The sequence below is a fragment of the Saccopteryx leptura genome, chromosome 2 (genome assembly GCF_036850995.1).
Source record: "Saccopteryx leptura isolate mSacLep1 chromosome 2, mSacLep1_pri_phased_curated, whole genome shotgun sequence".
NCBI lineage: Eukaryota > Metazoa > Chordata > Mammalia > Chiroptera > Emballonuridae > Saccopteryx > Saccopteryx leptura.
This window is the reverse complement of record NC_089504.1, coordinates 219057530-219080399: the sequence shown is the minus strand read 5'-3', so window position 1 is coordinate 219080399 and position 22870 is coordinate 219057530. Positions and strand designations below refer to the sequence as shown.

The following is a 22870-nucleotide window of genomic DNA, read 5'->3' as shown; positions in this document are numbered from 1 at the left end:
CTAGTGCAGTAACGACTCCTTGCCTCCAGCCCTGAACCAGCAGACTGTCTGGCAGGGCCACATCCATCAGGGGATAGAGCTGGAAGTTTGCTGCTTCCCCCATGGGGCCTTCAGGCCATGGCTGGCTCGACTGTGTGAAAACTGCTGTATTAAACCTACCTCTCTTTAGTAAAAACTCAGGAGAATCCCCCTTCCTATCAGGAAAGCAAAGCTTCCTGAACTGTCTCAATAGAGTCAGATTCATATACACAGTTTGAACGCATTTCAGCTCTGAAAGAGGAAGGGCAAAATCAATACCAAAACAGAACAAGAATGCAATCAATTCAGAAAATCTATAATGGGTGTGCATTCCATGATTCTATTCTCAGACAATGGTTACTGCCATTCACTATGCAGATATCAGGGGAAGATGTCTCAAGTCTGGACCAACAATTCGCAGCTGTGGGTGATTTTGCCCAGGGGGCATCTGGCTAGGACTGAGACATTTTGGGTGGTTACAGTTGAGGGAAGGGCTAGCTATCACCTTCTGCTGGACAGAGGAAGGCTGCAGGGATGAGCAGCCAGGACGCTGCTCAGTACCCTGCTATGCAGAGGATAGTCCCAACCGGAATGACCCTGCTGCCGAGAGACTCTGGATGGTCTAAGTGCGTATTTCCAGGTGGATCCTTATTTCACTTGAGAAACACTGAACTCAATCAGGATAGGGACTCATACTCTGCAGCCTCATCTAGTCCACAAGGAGTTATGACCTCAGTTCTTTATGGGAAAATGAGGTATGGGCCACATGGAGCAGCAGCCAGATGCTCCTCTTCCAACTTGATCTGACAGGCAGGAGCTTGGAGCAATGGAATGAGGTGAATCAGGGAGTTCTGAGTTTTATGTCAAAATCCTGCCTCTGCCTCTGGATAGTTCTGTGAATGCTTTCAGTTTAACTTATTATTTTTAGTCAATTAAAGGGGGCATGTTAATTTCTTTTATTATTATTATTATTTTATCAAGTGAGAGGCAGGAGTCAGGGAGGTAGAGACAGACTCTTTCTTGCATGTGTCCCAAGTGGGATCCACCCAGTAAGACCCCTATAAGGGCAATGCTCTGCCCATCTGGGGCAGCTGCTCCATTGCTCAGCAACCGAGCTATTTCAGTGCCTGAGGTGAGGCCATGGAGCCATCCTTAGTGCCCGGGGCCAGATTGCTCAGACCATTTGACCCATGGCTTCAGGAGGGGAAGAGAGATAGAGATAGAGAGAGAGAGGAGTGGAGAAGCAGATATTCACTTCTCCTGTGTGCCCTGACCAGGAATCAAACCCGGGACTTCCAAATGCCATGCTGACACTCTACCGCTGAGCCAACCAGCCAGGGCTGGCATGTTAATATCTTTTTTTTTCTTTTTACAGAGACAGAGAGAGAGAGTCAGAGAGAGGGATAGAGAGGGACAGACAGGAATGGAGAGATGAGAAGCATCAGTCATTAGTTTTTCGTTGCGCATTGCAACACCTTAGTTGTTCATCGATTGCTTTCTCATTTGTGCCTTGACTGCAGGCCTTCAGCAGACCGAGTAACCCCTTGCTCGAGCCAGTGACCTTGGGTCCAAGCTGGTGAGCTTTTGCTCAAACCAGATGAGTCCGTGCTCAAGCTGGTGACCTCGGGGTCTCAAACCTGGGTCCTTGGCATCCCAGTCCGACGCTCTATCCACTGCGCCATCGCCTGTCAGGCTGGCATGTTAATTTCTAAGGGCCCCTTTAAGCCTAAACAATTCTTTTGTATGCTCTGAACTATTCCACCAGTGAAAACTGGTTAAGCACATCTGTGTGAGGAATTTGGGAATAAGTATGAAACCAATAAATGCATTTCTGGGAACCTCAAATTCCAAGGTGCACTGAAATTAGCCTTCCTTTCTGTTTATTAGCAACTGTGAAACATCCAAATTTGTGTGGAATGAAAGTGCCTCAGAGTAAGTCTCTAGGGACTCACCTCTCCACCAGGACCACCTAAAAAGGAGCTTTCATCAATTTCTAACAAGGTTGAATATCTTGGCTTGGATGAAGCTTGATATTAATGCAAAAGTAAGAAGCACAGAATGTTAACCTTGCATTCGAGCAATCAATGAAAATCACAAAACCAGACTTGCAATCACACTTCAGCTTCAAAGAGCTGGTAACAAGGGCGGGGGGTGGGGAAGCTTATGATCTGCCCATGACAGAGGCGGGCGAGATCTAACACTTCTTTATGTTAATATTAAAGCCAAAGCAAGTAAACCAACCTCCCTTGGTAAATGAACCTTTGCTCCCAAACGGCAACCAGAAAAACCCCTAAATAAATAATGCGAGATTGATATCAGAGGTCCATGGACACAGATCTGATTCCCATTTTAGGCCTGTACTTTAGAGGCTTCATGCATTTTTAAGAGTTCATTGATACTGCCACCCTCCTACTCACTGGTGAACTTTAAAAACTATACTTGTGTGAGAAGTGGGGCTTAGAGCTTGTTCCTGCTCCCAGTTTCTTTTGAACCGAAGTAGAGCTGAACAAAAAGCAGGATTGGAAAACCTGCTCTGACTTTTAGGCAAGCTTGGAACTCATTAGCTGGGACTTTGAAGCCCCCAGTGAGAAAGGGGCCATGAGGTTCAAGGACAGCTCCCACATGAGACCACCAGGAACCCACACATTGGGTCTGAGGAACCCTGGCTGGGGCCTTGTCCCCACTCAACCATGAGGCTGGCAGACATGTCTCAACAACCCTGTGCATCTTGAGTCATCCCACAGAAGGACTGAGCTATCCCGTGGAAGGACTGAGTTAGCCTAGAAAGGAGAAAACTGCAGATGGAGGAAATATGTATACGCTTATAGAGAGATGGAGCCCAGAGAGCAGGGGTCATGACTGGTGAGGAAGACAAGACTATCCTTTCAGACATTGGAGCTCATTATCTTGAGAGTGGTGGGAAGACACGCAAGGGATTTCAGTGTGAGAGGGTTGGCTACTTCACTTGAATTTATGGCTCGTGGCTTCTCAGTTTGGGAAGTAGGATGCATTAGAACTTGGTGCCAGCTATATGGGACCACAGTGAAAGACAATGGTCTTTGATGTCTTTTTCTTATCTTTCTGTATGTTCTCAGGACCTTCAGGTTGCTCTTGACTCATCATGACATCTTACTGGGCCATGTGTTGTCTGTGTGTATGTGCGCATGCGCACACGTGCATGTGCGTGTGCGCAGGTGGTGACTATCTTCCACAAGCTGGATTTTGCCTTGTTTTTCTGACCCTCTCATTTGTCAGTCTTATGTCTTTGAAACTCTTGGTCTGCTGCCTATGATATGACATGCTATTTTGATAAACTAAGGAGACTGTGGGAAGCGTTGGTTTAATATATTAACACTTTTATGTCTGAGTATATAATGCAGTATCTTTTCACAGAGAAGATATTCAATAAATATGAAATGAATAAATGAGTGCAATATAGTTGTGTTTCTGTAGAGACAATCACAGTGGTGAGCATTCCGTTGCCATCTGCAGCACTGGAATCTAGAAGCTTCCTTCTGTTCACTCTGCAGGACGCAGGGAGCCCTCCTGCCTCTCCATCACAGGTCTGTCAGGCACAGGCCTCCTCCTTACCTTCCGCCATCTGTGGTCTCCCCAACAACTAAAGCAGCCGAACCCCAGTAAGACAGCCAAGAAAACCAATGAGCTAGCTAAGGAGCTCAGGAGTCAGAGAAATACTGTTGGGGCACAAGAAACCCAGACTTGGGGATGAGAAGACACACAGCAGCTGGACTAGATCAGCAAGCACCTGCAGAGGTTAGCGGGTACAGGCGCTGTGACCAGTGCAGAAAGGAGAGGAGGGTTAGCGGGCACAGGCGCTGTGACCAGTGCAGGATAAGGAGGAGGTGGCTGAAAATGTCAAATGGGCTTAGAGTTCCAGGCTTGGGACCCTTCAGAACAAACCTTCCCATCACTTTATGTGTCCCAGGGACATTAGACTAAAATTACAGCTGGATTCGTAAGAACATCAAATTGCAAACACACATCAGAGAGATTTGGTTGACTAGCAGGGAGCCAGGGTGAGCACATTCCAATATTTAGGTCCACCCAGAGCAGAGGATGAAGAACACTATGTGAGGTTAATGGCCCCAGGATCCTTTTAACTTTAATTTATTGGGCACTTGAAAGATGGTACGTTTGGCAGCTCAGAATAAACTCTTGCTCTCAAGGTCATTGCTGTCTCCAAACCTTTATCTTCTTTCTTCCCTCTGGACCACTGATCCCTAAGATCTCTGCCTGGCTCTCTCTCTCCTATCCATTATTTAGATCTCAGCTCATGTCTCATGTCTCCAGGCTTTCCCTGACCATCCTTTTCAAAGTACCCCCTTGCTGATTTTGTACTATCCCCTGATTGTCTTCTCTTGCCAGCACTTACCACGATCTGCAACTTTTCATTTACTTCATTAGTGTGTGTCTCCCCCGGGGATGTACGCACCTTCAAAGCAGTGTCAATGAGATGCTGACTACTGTTGTATCCCTAGTTCCTGAAGCAGGGCTGGTTACTGAGTGGGCACTCACCCACTGCTGGAGGAAGCGAAGGAAACAAAGGAAGCAAAGGAAGTGGAGGGGCTGGGAGGGCAGGAGCAGGGCCATCACTAGAAGGCTGGAGGCCAGGGCAACATTGTGTATGTGAGTGTGTGCATGCGCATGGTGTCTGAGTGTATATGTATGTGTGTACAAGCATGCACACACATGTATGTATGTGTGCATGCCTGTGTGTGCACACATGGTGTGTGCATGGCACATGTGTAGGCATCAAAGCTACTCACATTTGGAAGGAGACCCTTTCCACAGCTCTCAGAGTAACATTCATGATAGAAGTTTCAAAATGAATTTTATGGATGCATAAAACATAAGAGGAGAATGCAAGCCTGAGTCCGGGGGCCCCAGCTGCCCGACGCAAAGAAGGACAAGAAGGAGGGAACACACTTGTGTGATGCTTGAGTTAAGAAGTGGGTGCTGCTCCAGTTGGTCTGCCAGGAGCAGAGCTCAAATCCTCAGGGGTGAGGGAGAGGTGCGTAGGGCGAGATCGGGAGGGGGCTATTTGGCAGTGAAGATCTCTGGAATCTAATTTTGATTCAAGAGCCCACATGTCTTGGGGGACAGTGTCAGGATCACACTGAAAACTGAGAATAAGGAGGCCAGCCACAGTCAGAGGGTGCGACCTAGTTTAGAGGTCACTTATCTTCAGGTAAAAGCCCATCTGTCACTTTGCATACTCTTCTTTATGGTTGAGCACAAACACCCAGGAGAGAGTGTGAGAGCTTGGATGGTTGGATCCTAAAATTAAAATCCTCAAACCACTTCATCTAACTGGTTATTCAGAGAACCAACAAGCCAGCAGCAGGCTGGCCATTTCCACCTGGAAGAGGTCAACTGCTTTCATCATGGAACCACTGACGAGTACACACCCACAGCTGGGGTCCTGGGGTGTGACAGCTGAGCTCCAAGGGGTGGGTGCTTCCCCTGCTGCTTGCAGGGCCAAGCCATATTAGGTTGCATATCTGAACTTGATTTAAGTAGCTCTGTGCAGTGACATCTCTTGATGGCATGGAGTAAACATCATGAATAAAGAAGCAGTCATCCAAGAACCTTAGAAACTGGCTCAAGATGCTACCTGAAACCAAGACTCAAGACTGTAATCAGAGTCTTGGCCACCATCTTGACCAAGAGGAAAGAAACTGTTGACCCTTCCAGCTGTTCCTCCGAGGAATAGAGAGTTTGGTTTGTTTGCTTTATTTTATTTTTTCTTTTCTTTAGAAAGATGGGAACAGCATCTCTTATTGAAGAAAACAGAACAATTACACACCTGGCATTTTGTTTAAAATACACAAGTCCTAAAAATGCAGCAAACTTAAAATTCAGGTATTACTAAACACCTACCGCTAGATCCTACTGTCTGCCTCAGGCATGAGTAGCCCGCATTTCATGGGGAGTGCCCCCCTGTCTGAGGAAGACTTGTTAAGAGCAAGGACAGAAAATAAATTACTTTGCTTAAATTTAGACTAGAAGATGACATGCCCTTAAATGTCCTCTGGTATTTTGCTAATAATTCCTAATGATGGTCACATTTTAACCAACTGGCCCGCCTTACCATTGTCACAACTCTGATATATTCATTCGCTCAGTAAAGTTTATCAGGCACCTACTATATGCCAGACACAGTGTCAGGGGTGTATATTCAATTCACTAAATCATTTAAATGTGTTTCTGGAACAGTCAGCCAGCTGCCAGATATCTGCTAGCACCAGGAGAGAAATACAGGACATGTTTCCTATCTTCCTGAAGCCATACTTCAGCCAAGTTCATTTAACTTGATCCTCATTGGTAGAGTTTAGAAGCTTGGTATTTTAAATGGAAAAAAAAAATAAGATAATCAAAATAGAGAAACTGACTGCGAGAAGAAAGATATCCAGAGGTTTGAAGACTGCCCAGAGACACATACTGACTGACCACCACCTAGAACCACATGGAAACATAGGCATACAGTTCAAGAAACCGCTAATTCTGACACAGCCCCTCGTTGGCAGGATAATAAATTGTGACCTTGGGTTCTGTGCCCAGTGTGAAATTTAGGGGTATCATAAAGGAGTAACAGAAAAGCTTCCGAAGGATAAAAGTTTTTTTTTTTTCTAAAAAGCCTATCAAATGCTAACACTATAGTCATCTGGAGTGGACAAAAGAAAGTTTGTGAACTTCAGGATGCTCACTGATTTAAAACATTATTCACACCTAATGTGATACAGTCATTTTAGCTGAAAGAGTCTATTAAGGTGACAAGACCTTACATAGCTGCAATCTTTTCATTGCGCTGATGGAACCAGGCAACAATGGCATGAGAAAGGTTTACACGTTCTTTCACTATCAACCCAACATAGGAACCAGTCATCAGAACGAAACTCAAGCCTTTACTTATTTTAAGGCTGCCCCCAACAGGACAGTCCCGTAACCAGGGGCTCATCCGCGAAGGGGAGATGGTGGCCATGAACCTTAGATGGAAGCATATCATACTTAACTGGGGGATACACAGGTGAGGTGGATACCTCCTGGGACAGCAATAGGCGCTGAAGGAAAATGAACAAAAGGAGGAAAGAGGAAGAGAGCCAGCGCAGGTGACAATCTCCAAATAAACCAGCAGCTGGAGTCACTGGGAATTCTAACAACAATGTCAATAGGCAGCAAACAGAGACAACTGCTCACTGCCCTACCTGCATACGCGACATCCGTCTTACACAAGCCCAGTAAAAGAGGCACCACTGTCTATAACCACAGAGCCAGCTTAGACTGCTCCTGTCCTGTTTCTAACAACCGGGAACCAAAGTGTAAACCTTGGATACACCACTCAAGAGTCACACTTGTAAACCCTTAACTCCCCCACTCCCTCCCCAGAACCAAAGGACCAAGACTGGACCAAAACCTGCACACGGGGAACCCTTTCAAGAAGCAAAGGGCCTGCTGCCCAGGAAGATTCAGTGCTGAGTCCTCCTAAATCTTGCTCTGAACCCTGGATCCGGGAGACAGAGTTGTACCTTGCCTCCCATCGCCTTGCCATTCAGCCTTGGAATCAGAGCTTTTTCTTTTCTCAAAAGCTGGTGCCATTGTACTGGTGTCTATGCGTCTAGGACGGTGAGCTCTTGCTGGGTAACGAGGACAATGTTTCTCCATTTTATAGATGCAGTAACTGAGGCCCAGCAAGGCTGGGAACGTGCCCACAGGCATGTTTTCTCTTCTTCTGTCTTCCTCACCCTCAGGCTGGAGGGCCACAGACAGTCCTGGCCTTTGTCTTACATTTCCCTGCATGTGCCCGGCACATAAATGTCAACAAAATCCTTGAAATAAAAACGACCAGAAATAACAGCTCATTGTCTCCCTGAGGAGGTAGCCAGAATGAAAATAAATGAAGCCATCCCTCTTTATTGTCGGCTGGTATGGATATTTCACTGTTTGGAAGATTAGTTGCTAGATAGGCAATTCTTATTTTATATATTTTAATGCATTTATAAGGCTCATTTCAGCTGGGCCTGATACCATAAAGCCCAAAGGAACTGCAGCAATTTAAAAGAGGAGATAAAATTTTAAAATAGAGCCTGCACCATGGTTCAGGACAGGGGAGAAAGAGAAAGAAAACTGGACTCAACCAGAAGCGATGGACCCTACAGGCATTTATAGGTCCCTATTTCAAGAAGAAAAAAAAGTGACTTTTCAGAGAATAACTACCACTGGCTGCCTGGGTTTGAATTCAGTCTGAAGATGTGTTTTATTTGCCCTGCATAATGCTTTGCAAACATCTGAGCAGACACTTAAAAACAAAATGTGTGTCCATATAAAAACTCACTCACATAAAGTCCCCATTTTCACTTGGCATCAGTTGGTGGGGACTTGCTAGGGTCATGCTGCTCTAGACATGTCCCATCATTCCCTTTTCCCCTGCCCTATCGCCTCTTCACTCATTTATATGGTCCGCCAGCCCCTGCAGGCCTTTGCCTTTGCAGCTCCATTCACAAACTCAGACCACTCTTCCAGGCTCGAGGCAAAGATGGAACATAAGTGGATGGAACATCAATCAGCCAGTTACTGTCATGCTGAGTGACTCAGTTAAAAGCATCCCAGATGGCCCTGGCCGGTTTGCTCAGTGGTAGAGCGTCAGCCTGGCGTGCAGAAGTCCTGGGTTCGATTCGTGGCCAGGGCACACAGGAGAAGCGCCCATCTGCTTCTCCACCCCTCCCCCTCTCCTTCCTCTCTGTCTCTCTCTTCCCCTCCTGCAGCCAAGGCTCCATTGGAGCAAAGATGGCCCGGGCGCTGGGGATGGCTCCTTGGCCTCTGCCCCAGGCGCTAGAGTGGCTCTGGTCACGACAGAGCGAAGCCCCGGAGGGGCAGAGCATCGCCCCCTGGTGGGCAGAGCGTTGCCCCCTGGTAGGTGTGCCGGGTGGATCCTGGTCAGGCGCATGCGGGAGTCTGTCTGACTGTCTATCCCCGTTTCCAGCTTCAGAAAAATACAAAACAACAACAACAACAAAAAAACCATCCCAGATGCTGGTGCATTGGAGGAACTCTCTCCTTTGAAGCCCCCAGGAAAGCAGTTTTAAAACCCAGCCCTGTATGTGTGACGCTCCTCCCATTAAGTGGTGGTTGGGGGGGAAATCTCCCTCTCTGGAGTCTTGGCTCCTTGAACAATAGAATATGCAGAAGTGATATGTCACTTGCCAGCCCCAGTCTTAAAAAATTGGTCATTGTTATTATCTGTCTCTCAGCACACTGGCTCTTAGAACAGTGTCACTATGATATGAGGAAGCCCAAAACATTTTGTGATGGAGAAACCTACATAGGGCAGATGTGGCTAGTGCCATCTCTCCAGGGGACAGAGCCACTTTGGAGGGGGCTCCTCCAGTCCCCAGTAAACCTCCCCATTGAAGCACTGAGCAAATTTCAGACTTGCAAACAAGTAAGTGGTTGTTGTTGTTGTAAGGCAATAGCTTTGGCATGGTTCACTGTGCTGTAGTCAGTAAACAGAAGACCTAGTCTCAACACCAAGAGGGCTCAAGGCAGACAGGTGTGACTCGGGAAAGAGGAACCTCCCTGAACAACTGCGCACACACGTGTCTTCTCTCACCTGGCCGATGTGCCTTTGGAACCGCCATGTTCATCACTCGTCCTCCATCCTGAGGTTTGGGGGGAGACGCAGTGAACCTGCAGATCCCCGATTCTGAAGGGGTGCTGGAGGTCAGACTGTCTGTGTATTCATTTGTCCCTGCCGTCAACTGTTCGGATGATGTGTCCGAGATGAAGCACTCGGTGATGGTGAACTTGGCGTGCCTCAATTGCTCTTCCATCTTGGCATGCTCGTAGGCCCTGGCCAGTTCTTCATATGTGGAGGAGGCACTTTCTGTGGAGACCATGCTGCTTCGAGCTCGATCTGTGCCATGCAGCAGAGAGAACATGGAGGGTGAGTTACCACTCTTGGTTTGCACAGACCGCTGGCCCTCTATGGCGTGTGCCTATTTATCCCAGGTCACAGCACAACCCAGCAGAAGTCCTGGGTCTTTGTCTGCCAGCTTCATAAGCCTCAGCAAAGGGGGCTCAGTCTGCCAGCCTGGGACATTACCACCAATCAGGAATGCATCCCACTTCAAAAATTCCGCTTTTCATGAAAACAATTGGGAATGCACATAAATGACCTGCAGGGCCCCCTCCCTACTCATTTGTCCAAATTGATTTGTATCATAGAGACTCTGTAATGGGCATGAATGACTGTGGCTGGGAGGCTCAGCTCCTCCAGCCTTGGTGGACAAGGCCAGGGAGACCTGAAGGGTGTTAGATACAGAGCTGTGACTTTGCAAGGAAATAGGCCACTAGGCAGAATGGGACTTGTGCTGGGACTTGTGCTTTGTATCTGCTGCCCCTCTCCCCCTTATGGGGACTAGAAAACCATCAGGACTGAAAGGGGTGTGTCTGGTCAGACAATTCTCTGCAGTTTAAGCCCATGAGTTTCAGAGTTCTGTAGTTGCCTCTGTGGAACTCTGAGACTCTTCTAAGAGAAATAACAGCCATAAAAACAAAGGTATATTGCCTGACCAGGCAGTGGCGCAGTGGACCCAAGGTTGCTGGCTCAAGCAAGGGGTTACTTGGTCTGCTGAAGGCCCGCGGTCAAGGCACATATGAGAAAGCAATCAATGAACAACTAAGGTGTCGCAATGAAAAACTGATGATTGATGCTTCTCATCTCTCTCTTCGTTCCTGTCTGTCTGTTCCTGTCTATCCCTCTCTCTGACTCTCCCTCTGTCTCAAATAAATAAATAAATATATAAGTAAAAAAAAAATTAAATAAATAAAGGTATACACTGACACTCCATCCTGGGAACACTATTTTTTGCAGTATATTATCCAGAACAAAAGAAAGTGAGTCTTAAAATTTCCTGCAGCTATTAGGTTTAGATGATTTTTTTTTTTAATTTAAGATGGGGGCGGGGTAGGCAATCCAGTGCTATTTTTAGGCCCTGTCTTCTCTCAGAAGCACAATCTTGGTGGTGGATGGCAGAGACTAGATAACTTACCTTATAATCAACCCCTGCTTAGTTGTCAAATGGCTCACCCTAGAGGGTGTTCTGAACTTGTCATGTAATGTCAAGTGCAGTGTCTTAATCTCGGAGAGGGTAATGGGTAAGACACCCTCAGAGTGTAATCAGAAATTGCTGCAATTGTGTGGGTGGAATGGTAAAAGTGTAAGTTCCTGTCAGCAGGGTGGGAATGGCAAGCGGAATGCAGCACAGACCTGAGATTTGAGACACCTAAAAACTAGATGCCTGGTGACTGTGTGCTGAGAAGTCACTGACCCCTGGATGTCAGCAAGGCTGTACAGTGTACTGGTGTCTGTCAGATAAAGGGCCTAACCTTGGGGTTGAGGAGCAGGTGGGCAGGCCCTACCTGTGTCTTGTGAGGGACTGACGCTGTAGCTGTCACTCTCCTTGTCCATTGATCCTGTAGCCCTGGGCGTTGGCAGCCTCCAGTCTGTGGTGAGGGTGTGTGCTGAAATGGTGGGGTGGGGTCTGTTGAGGGTCCACTGGCTGGCGTACCGGTTTCTTGCTGTGGGTCCAGCCTTGGCGTTCCTTCTGGTGGTGGGATCTGTGAAGAATCAATAACAGTGTTTGTCTTAGTCTTTAGAGCTGTGTGGTCTGCTGTGCTAAAGGTGTTGAGTGTGGTGCTCCTGACTTAGCCCTATGACCCACCCTGCGGGGCTCATGCCTGCAGGAAGCCCTCCCTGACTACCCCTGTCCAAAGTATTAATTTCCTTTCCTCCATGGCCTGATACATTCATGTGATTCTTAAGTATGTGAGCAAGCCCTGTAAGAAAAGGAACATTAGAATTGGACTCAGTTTTTACAGATTTGATCCCTGCTTTTGTCTCTTAATATTAATTAAGTTTCACGACCTGATGTGTATCACTTAAACTTCCTGAGAACCACCCTACCATCTTCCATCATACAAGGGGCCTCAGCCAAACATGCTCTCATGTGGCTTCCTTTCTACAATTTTCCTACCTTCCAGTGTTGTTATGGGTTGAATTGTGTCCTCCTAAAAGATTTGATCTTATCTGGAAATAGGATCACTGCAGATAGGTATAATTAGTTAAGATGAGGTCACACTGGAGTAGAGTGGGCCCTTAATCCAACATGACTGGTGTCCTTATAAGAAGAGAAGACAGACACAGGAGGGGAGAAGGCCATGGGATGATGGAGGCAGAGACTGGAGTGTTATTGCTGTAAACCAACAAACATCAAAGATTGTCAGCAACCTTTAGAAACTAGGAAGAAATGAGAAAGAATCCACCCTTATGGGTTTCAGAGAAAACATGCAGCTGTTGACATCTTGACTTTGAACTTCTGGACTCCGGAACTGTGAGACAATAATTTCTGGTCTAACCCATCCAGTTTGTGGTTCATTGTGGCAGCAACCCCAGGAAACTCACATGGCCATCTCCCATAGTATTGTTTTCTCATATTGACTTACTGCCTTGCCATTAATTTCAAGTCCCCGGAGTAGAGGGACAATACCATTTTGTCCAAACACTCTCTTAGACCTTTGTATCTGGTAGCTTAACTGATCAATGAAATTGCCGGGACTTTGACAAAGACTTGGATTTTCAATGTGGATATTCAGTGGTTAATGAGGGTCTGGATGTCATTGTCTACCATCTTCCAAAGCACATGGGTTTGTGTATATATGGGCTGCCGTCACATGGGTTTCATTTTCTCTAAACCCAGAGACAAAGGCAACAAGTCAGTGGGGTAGACTGAGTTCCTTGCTCAACTCTGGTGAACTAAGGAAAAGATGCCCTAGCAGCACAAACTGTTGGACACCGGAGGGGTCATGCTTTGCCTTTTTTGGAATCCCATGGAAAAGTGGAGAGGCTCAGTTATCTGCAATGGTTTTTCTGGGGCTCCAGCCTGAAGGCGGCATGAGATGTGCATGGACCTCTTCCACCTTTGAATTCCCTGCTTCTCCAAGAGAAATGTTACGCAGTTATCTTTAAAATGGTCTGGCCACAGCTAAACACAGCAGTCTATCCTCACTGCTCACCACTAATAAAGCAATTTCAAAGGCACAGAACTGAGAGGGCCAAGCTGCAGTGTGATTCTACCAGCTGTTTATGTGCTCCTATGGGCCTGGATGCCCGTCCAGGGTAGGGGCTGGGTGTTCATCCTTGGGTCCCTTGGTAGAGCTCACCCTGGCACACATAAGTCTTTGCATGAATACATATTGTCCAGGTCACTTTATGGATGAAGCAATAGAAGCTCATAGAGAAGGGACACAGCTATTAAGTGATGAAAATGGAGCCCAAGATTTTACCTTTTGATTTAGAGAGTGCATATTACTTGACCACACATGTTCTTATCCTACACATCTAAACGTACTATTGTAGTGTCTGTGTGATGGTGGTTCATTTATAATTCCTTGATGGGTCATGCCAGGTGGACATCTGAAAGTGTTGAGATGACTTTCTTTTTAAATGGAGGATTTTCCTCTTTGTAAGTTTCTAGTTATTGGAGTGAACCTAATCCATCATTCTATAATGCTGGAGAGAAGCATTAAGATGTCAGCCAAATCAATATATTTTAAGACTTCCTGGGTCATTAATATGCTCTGTCATGGCTCATATTCTCTGGGGCATTGATTTTAGGATGCATTTCATCCCTTACTTGCAAAATTTCATGGAATACTTTATTGAGAGATTTTTTTTTTTGCCTTGATTAGAATGTGAGTTATGGTAGAGTGCCAAGCTCTCTGGACAGCAAGGAATGAATGATAATTGTGTTTCTCCCCCAAAATGCTAGGAGACAGGTTCTCAAAGAGATGGAAAAAACAGTCTCCTGGGTAGCAGGCTAAATGTCTTCCAGGCAATATTGACTTGATAAGTGGAGCTTAAATAAGTAGAGCTTGTTGTTTAAATGCTAATGAATCTTTTCCAGAAAATTACCCAATCCCTTACATAAATTTTGAGGGTTCTCATTCTTCTTCTTCTTGAAGTTTCTTGCAACTATGGCTGAGGATGAGGTTTATTCCTGGTATGGATGCTTCTGGGGGAGGGGGTCAGCTTGATAGTCCCATTTCAAGGACACAATGTCCTCCACCCCCCTAAAACCCTTACCTGCATTTCCTCCCATCAAGTCCACCTGCCAATGATGGGGCAGAGTATTCCACACCCCAGCCCCTTTTCTCACTGAGATCACCCTATGTGGAAAGTGCCATAGTCAACAAACCCCTGTCAGCTTCTAGTCAAAGCCAGAACTCCTTTCAAATTTATTTGACTCATTATTCTGTTGTTTTTTTTTCTAGGTGAGGACAGCCTGCTAGTGGCCTGATAATGCCAGAAATATAGGTCATAACATTATTTTCCTTGAACCACAGTCTGCAGTTCCATTCTGCTCCGGGAAAAATTGTCTTCGTAGATAGAATACTGGGGGTAGTTGACACATTTTTAAAAAATCAGGTTTTTGGAGCTGATTTTTACCTGAATTGAACCTTTCTGTCTGATAGCTCCTGAGATAGCAGCTAAAATAAAAATTTAACTCGGATTCTACATGGTCTCTTCCTTTGTGGATTTTACTAGCTAATCTACTAACCAAATACGTGTTGGGATTTACTGCCCCAGCACAGAGGGTATTTTATTTGACTCCCCAACATTGTATTATAAATACAACTTAGTGACGAGGTATCATGCTTGTTCAACAGTGAACTCATTAGAGGATAAGTGATGTAAATAACTCTTGGCCTTTCAGCATCGGATCTGGATCTGAATTAAGCTTCTGCCCATTGAATCACATGATTCTAATGATCCTGAGTTTGAGATAAGAGAGCATTTTATAGATAACAGGGTTATAAAACATGTCATGTGAACTGTGATCACAGTATTAATCCATTTTTATTCCCTGCTATTATAGATGCCTAGGTCTCAGGACTTTGTGATGAATTCCTCAGTTGTCTCAGAGAGAAGATGGAATTGCAGAACTGAACCATTCCTGTCCATTAATGAAGAAATATTCATCCCTGGATCATTATACGCTGAATGCTCCTCACCCACATCCAGCATTTTTTTCTGCAGGGCTCTGTCTACTACAGTTTTGGGTGATAAAGTGTGCATCCTTTTTAAAGTCTCAAAAAAAAAAAAAAAAAAAAAAAGATTCAACCCATGTTGTAAAGTCTTCTCACTTAATAGATATTGGGCTCTACTGGTCCCTGGAGGTCCCTTCAGGGGCAGTATCTCTACTTAAAGGCAACATGGAGGGGTTGAGCATAGGGGCTTTGCAACCAGGTGCCCTAAGCCTGATGTAGTGTTATGACTTGCCGTCCGTGAGCTCATCCAATGATGCTCCCATGTCCCTCACCTCTGAGGCTGGGGTGACAACATCACCCACCTGCAGAGCCTTTGTGAGATGTGGTGAGATCAGCGTGTTAGGGTGCTGTGAGCACAAGGGAGGACTCAGTAAATCTCGGGGCCCAGCCCATGGCCCCTGAGTGACAAACACTAGGCCAGGATGGAGCACGTCCTGGTTAATGGGAAGATGGTGGCAGGACATTTGGCAGGTTGACCAGGACAACTCAAAAGTTCCTTTGAGAGGGTTTTACAGAAAAAAAACCCCACAACTCATTCACATACTAAAATGAGATGCCTGTGGGGCAGAAGGAGGTCACCAGTAGAGCTGGTGGGGACAGGGGCTGTGCCTCGTGCACCTCCCAGCCCTACCCTGTGCACGTCAGGCCGCTGGCTCAGTGCTCCTCGCACGAATATATGATGAACAAATGGATGAGTTCAGATAAATATGAAATCAAAACAAAACAAAAACCCAGGTCAGAACTAGGATTCATCATTTTACATGTGTTTATAACATTGTACATTTTGTAAGTAAAAGAGCTGATTTAAGTTCCAGGTAAAAATCTCATTGGTAAGTCTCTGTCAAGTGTGCTGGAGGATTGTGTTCATATTAAAAGGGACATTTCTAACTAGGGGAGGAGATAAAGGCATTCAGCCCATTAATGTTTCAGGAAATGAGAACAGAAAGGGAAAGAACAGATTGCCCAAGTCCTGTTTAAAATACTAACTGTGCTTTCTTTTCCATCCCCTTTACTCTGACCTCAGAACGGGTCGGTATTTCAATGTATTTGCTGAATGTCTACTGCATGGGAACCTGTGGCTGGCACTGGGGGTGTGGATATGAGGAGAGCCCGGCCCTCGGTGGCCCTAACCCACATGACAGACAGGAGAAGAAAGGTGGCTGTGGTCACAGCCAAGGCATGTTTCATAGGTTGAAAGAGATAAACAGCAAACTGTGCAATTTCTCCAATTCTAATAAATATTTGTTGCAACTCTATGGCAGACTGATAAAATGCTTAGAAACGCAACCGCCAGGATGCTGTCACATTCTAGTGTGCAAACAAAATGTTTTAGATGCTCTTCTTAAAAACAAAGAATTCCTACAATGGCAACACAGCCCTGCTGTAACCAGAATAGAGTGATAATGTCCTTTGTAATTGAGGAACTAGCTATGAATGAATCTCTGCAAATATACCTGATGGCAGGGACAAGAGCCTGCTCCAGGGGCTTGAGGTGACACAGCTGTCACAGCTGGGCAGAGGTGACAGGCTCTGTGGTACAAGAAGCAACCAGAGAATTGGGCTTCAGAAAGTGAAGGGCTTCAGACTCCTGGGGTAATTCTCTGGGGGGCCAAGCACCCACCACCTCTACTTATAAACAAAAAAGAAATGCTCTTAGCCCCTCCCTCACAATGTGTTTTAGGGAGAATATTTAAAGAAAAATGATCCCAAAGATTTTTTTACTAATAGATAATGCTCTGCAGACACTAAATGAAAAACTCAATTTTTGTTTTGAACTAGAAACTGACACCTGAATTTGAGTAGATTTGCCTAACGTTTGTCAACATTATTAAATGACGTTCATCGCAGAGGGAAGAAGCATCATTCTCTAGCTGCAGTGTTTCCATGGGACTTGACCCTCCAGTGAAACTCCCCACCATGCTCAGAGTGAAATGCAAATGAATGATGCTGGCCTAGGGGCCTTCTGAGACCAGACCAGCCATTTCTCTGGCTCATTCCTTACTGCCTTCCCTGTCACTCAATGTATATTGGTGCCACTTCTGTCCCTAGCATGCCTCAGGAGCTTTTTTCCCTGCTCCCCTTGCCTGGCAGGCTGGCTCCCAGTGGTGAACCAGGCTGTGGTTCACACCATCGCAATAGAGATCTTCCCAAAGACGCCCCCTGAAGTCTCCTCTCCCCTGCTGACTCACTGTCACATTATTCTGTTCTATTTTTTCCTAGAACATATTGATACATGAAAAATGCATTAAGTCCTTGTTGAATGTCCAACTTCCTCGACTAGAATGAAATGAACGTCTTTCTGTGTCTCACTCATGATGTGCCCACCATGCCTGCGCACTGGACCCTCTGTAAAGTAGCACCTCAATAGCTATTGTTGAGTCTGAAGGAATGAATTCATAAAAGCTTCCAAACATGTTTACAACTTTATAGACACGAGAGACCTGGCCAGGCCCCTCCGGTGTGCCTCCTCTGCCACCCCCTTCTCACTCATTATGGCGTTTGCTTTGACTCAGGTTCAGGTCTCAGTGGATGTTCGGAATGTCATCAGATCAACTTTCTCATTACTCTGGGGCCGGTCCTGCCGTGGGGAGGGTCTCCAATGCTTTTGTTTTACTGCCTCCTCTCCCACCTCGACCATTTACCACTAGCCTTGGTGCTTTCTTTGTTGATCAAACAGTGGAAGGGAGATGAAAAATAAATGTTGGTTTTTTTGCCCCCTGGCAGGTAGAACTGAAGTGCTGTGGGCATGGCATGCTGGAGGGACCCTGCATTCCTGCGCTGACACTTCGGGAGTGTTTCTCAATGACCAGGGGGGTCCAGACCAGCCGCATCAGAATCACCCAGAAGGGCAGCTACAGTGCAGATTCCTGGGCCCTGCCCTAGACCAGGGGCGTCAGAACCTCAGGTGGTGAAGCCCTATAATGAGCATTTTAAACAGGTAATTCCAATGCTAATGTCTCTGCTGACTGGGATAGGGGAATGCTGAAGTCAAGGATCCATCGATCTCAGTCCCCTGGGATGTATAATCTTGCCCTGATTGAATAGCAAGAAGTGGCTCAGCAACCCATCCATGCAGTCCTGAAGTGGCCAGAAGCAGGGTCAGGCAGGTTATGACAGAAAGCCAATAGCTGGAGAGCATGTCAAGGACCTAGAAGCGATTTTTAAGAGCAAGGCTCTCATTTGCACACCCCTTTGCAATCTCACTCAGGCGCTGGGTAGGTCTCTGGAATGTGCTGATGTCACCGAAGAAGGAAAGAGGTGAGGTTAAACAGAAGGGGGAAACGAAAGGCTTGTGTAGCATGTACTTGAAAACCAATTTTCAAGTGAATTTCAGCAAAGGTTAAACCAGTTTCCCTGACAGGCACTGCTACTGAGCAGTCGCCTGGTTGAATTCATGAAGCTCAGGGTATTCCACGAATACCTGCCCAGTCAGGGGTTACAAAGAATAGCTTTTAACATTGTCATATTTATTTTTCTAATTATAGCACTCTAAGAATGTAAATTTTTGCAAAGAGTGATTAGAGGTTTAAAAAGCTAGACATCAAAGCTTCCAAAAAGGAAATAATCAGGACAGCAATTTTTCAGCTTTTAAAAGAATTTAGGAACAATTTCAATTATGAAAGAACAAGAATATCTAATGAATAAGCTCTAGATACATATTACGGAATTTCATTTCATTATAGTAATTAATTTTCATATATTATATATGCAAATATTAATAACTAAACCCAACATAATCACCAAATTCTCCAGAACTCTAGCTTATTTTCTCAAACAGTGCATTCAGGACAAAAGCACGCACTTCCAGGACAGAAGACTGACAACTGATTCTTAGTTCACCACATATTATGTGTACAACATTGGGCTGTTGTACACATACAACCTAACTCCCCTGACCTTCAGTTTTCTCTCTGTAAAATAGAAGCTATGCTATCTACTGTAGAAGTAGATCCCTTGAAGGTTTGTTGCAAAATAACAGGTGTGACATCGTCTTTCTATCCCAATCCTTCACAGAGCAGACACACACTGATACTAATTACCTTTCTCTTTTCCTGTGTTGTCTAAATATAATGAATGAACTTGACCTGAAATTTCTAGCACTTTCATAGTAAACCAATACCAAGAGTGATTGCTTACACTCGACACAATTTTAATAAGTTTAGATCGAGTGATAAAATCTCAATATCCCAATTAAAGATGTTATTGTCCCTATTGGCATCTTTGGCATAGAGCTGAACAGCTCCCCTGCTGCCCCGACCCATTTTTGTTTGACGAGGACAGAGCAGATAGCGTGTTGTTAGCCTCGGCAACGTGCACAGTCTAAGTGTCGTTGGACTACTCACTCGTTCCTGGGCGAGCATCTGAAACATCCACCAAAGGCCCGGTGGCCTGCGACACTGATTGGTAATGGACTGTGTGTGTCACCGTCAAGGACTTCTGTTTAGCTGCTTCTCCAAAGTCAGCATCCGTTAACAGGACTGTGGAGCGATCATCTACAGAACAGCAGGGACACAGAAAGCCGAATGTTTATCCACCTTTAAATGACTCCTTGGCTTTTTTCTTAATAACCACAGCAATAATAACCTCATCTAGAGCAACAAAAACAACTGAAAATTCAAGCATTGCACTTTGAAGCATGGATTAAAGAAAATGACCTCAGAGGAGGGTTGCTCCACTCCCTGGGGCTTGGTCTTTTCATTGAGAAAACGTTGATTTGTGGGCTGCTTGTTGTTGCAGCTGCCTGTTTAATAGGGTTTGGGATGGATGTGTTTGCCAAAAGCTCACCTGGGACTTCACCAGCGATGTCAGCCCCAACCAGCCATGGGGCTGCCATTTGAAGGAAGCTCTTTTGAGCACTAGAGAAACTTCATTGCAGTGGTGTCTACTGGGGCAGCTCTCACACTGAACTTGGCAAATATTTGGGGGTAGAGTTTGGGGAAGAGAAGAAAAGGGCCATCTTCAGAGGTTAGGATTCCTTGATTTTAAGTTTTTTAAAAATTATTTATTTTAGATTTTATTTATTCATTTTAGAGAGAGAGGACACACACACACACACACACACAGATAGAGAGAGAGAAGGGGGGCAGGAGCAGAAAGCATTTACTCCCATACGTGCCTTGATCAGGGAAGCACGGGGTTTTGAACCGGCAACCTCAGTGTTCCAGGTTGATGCTTTACCCACTGCACCACTGCAGGTCAGGCTCCTTTATTTTAAGTTTTAAGGAACGTTCCTTTCTTCCCATCTCTTCTGAGGTCCAATGATTCTAGAACATCCCTTAACTGACTGCTTAAAATGACTTCCTTGTCAGATTTCCCGAGTCCTGCACCATGAAGGTTCGAGATGCATTGGCCACACTTGAATGCTTGGAGGAGCAGTTGGTTGAGCTGCATGTCATCATTTGGGTGTCTCAGGATTTTCATTATGTTGTTGTGACCCTTTTCACACTTTATCAGGAACTTCCTCACTTTGAGGGAAAGTGTGGGATAGATGGATTTTTCATGAACTTTCAGGCACTTCAGCCTGGGCTGCTGCTTGTCTGTTGGGACCGAGCTACAGCCTGCCTTGACACGGGATGGTAAAGTGAAAGTTGCCAGCACAGCGAGACTTCTGTGCCCAAAAAAGGCTCTGGACAGAATGAACCTCACAAAATCCAATTACTCAGGCTCTGGCAGGAAAGGAAAGCCTCTTGAAGTCAGAACACAATTTCTTGGCAGAGAATGAGAGGGAAGGCTGCCAAGGTGTCTGCTGGCATCCCAGCGTGTGGCACAGTGGAGGTTGGTTCTCAGACAGGAGCAGGGCTGGGCTCGGGGGGCTGGCCCCTCAGCCTTCACTTAAATAGGGTGGCCTTTCTACAGAGTCAATTCCTTACACTTGGACCTGGCATCAGAGGCCTGATATCTGCATTTGCTTTCCATCGATAATATGGATGTGTTGTGGTTTCTAACACACAGCCCTGCAAGGAGCAGGCCAGATTATCTGTGGGGCTAGGTTACAAACTTTTAATGGGGGAATTCAGGTGCCTGTCAGTTTGTGAGGTTAACCATTCATTCCGGGCAGAAATGAGTGGCACTTTCATATTGAATTCTTGTAGTCTGAGCCCAGAACTTTTTAAAGCATCATATTTCTACTTCCCTAGTAATTAGAAAAAATGCCATTGACCAACTGTCAGCATCATCGGGAGGCTAGTGACTCTTGGTGATGGATGATCCTGTGAGGTTTGGGATGGGTCTACAGAAATGATGGGCACCTCTTTCTCTGCTTTGGGCTGGTTAAAGCTTGCTACTGGCTAATGAGGGACAATGCCACTCCCTGGCCCAGCAAGCTATTTTAAAAAGCCATGGGTGGAATTATTAACAAGTCTAGTGAGAAACACTTTAAAAATACCCTAATGATATTCTAAGGGCAAAGAATTTTTTAACTGATATGTCAAAGTAAATTTTCATTTTAATGCCTGGTCTATTGAATTCAATAAAAAAAATTTTAAATATACCACTGAAAGGAAAAGATGATCACAAACAGGTGCCTTATCCTGTTGTGAGCAAGCTAGTGAAACCTTGTGTTCTTTAGATAAGTAGGGACCCCTCATATAACATGGGTAGTATTCAACTGAGCTCACTTGATGGAAAGCCAAGTGGGACCTGACCAACCTGCGCATACCTAGACTAACCTTGAATCCAGCGGGGCAGCCCCAGCTTCAGAATTTATGAGCCATTAGGTCACAACATCTCCACTATTCTATTAGAACATAATAAAGCAGGGCAGAGGCAAGGGGCAATGGAGGTATCCTCCCAACCTGGCCATTTACCATTGTCGCCTTGGTAGGATGAACCTAGGGTATGTGCCAGGAGTTAAGTAGTTTTAGCCAAGCCATAGGAGAGTGTTGCCCTGGGATTGAGTGCCAGCAAACACTTTCCAGAACAAACACAGAGTGAAGTCTGAAGAGCGGCAGCCTCGGCAACCTGTTTCCATGGGTACTGGAATGCTCAGGGGTACTTCTAAAGCAAGGGGTGCTGGGAAGTAGCCCATTGATATGGAAGCAGGTAGCTGGTGGGGGCTACACCCAGCTTCTGCTCCTAACCATCTGTGTGACCTTGCAAGCTACATAACTTTTCTACATCCCTGTTACTAAATAGTACCTTTTTCCTATGTTGGCAGGGGGTTAAATGAAATTATGCACATAAAGTACTTATAAAAGCATATGACATTTAGAGAGATCTCAATAAATGTGAGCTATTATTTTGATCATTACTGCCTGGAAATATGAAGTCTCGGATTCTGGAGTAAATAGAACTAGCAAGGCAGGCAGTATGGGATGGTGGACTTGGAGCAGAAAGAAGCCAGAAGGAGTCAAAACGTCTACATGGGTTTTGGGCAAACAAGTCTCAAAAACTTTCCAGGTATCTGTTTTGCAATTGTGGGATTAGGAACTGGGTGACCCCCAAGCACTGTGAAGAAACCTTCTAGGATGTTTATAGGGTGCTTGGGGATGAAGAAAAGAGGCCCTGTGTAAAGAGCATGTGTTTGTTAGCTGTTAAATAGAGTTTAAACATTTTCTTTAATGAAGGCCTTGATGGAGTTAATATGGAGAACACTCAGTAGATTTCCTCCAAGACAGGGCTTTACTGCACAGCCCTTCTAGGTTTATTTGATTACAGGTGCTTGTTCTATGGAGTGGCACCAACAGCCTCTCCAGGAAAGATACAAAGTGCATCAGAGTTGGAGAAC

General features: G+C 45.5%; 1 protein-coding gene across 1 annotated transcript in view; it reads right to left on the bottom strand.

Moving 5' to 3' along the window:
* DSCAM (DS cell adhesion molecule) overlaps nt 1–22870 on the bottom strand; it is a 636673-nt gene that overhangs the window by 5293 nt on the left and 608510 nt on the right. Inside the window, exons 30-32 of the mRNA XM_066370162.1 lie at nt 19488–19637; nt 11458–11655; nt 9647–9949 (exon numbers count right to left, since the gene is read on the bottom strand). Of these exons, the coding sequence (XP_066226259.1) occupies nt 9647–9949; nt 11458–11655; nt 19488–19637 (651 nt within the window). The remainder of the gene's footprint in view (nt 1–9646; nt 9950–11457; nt 11656–19487; nt 19638–22870) is intronic.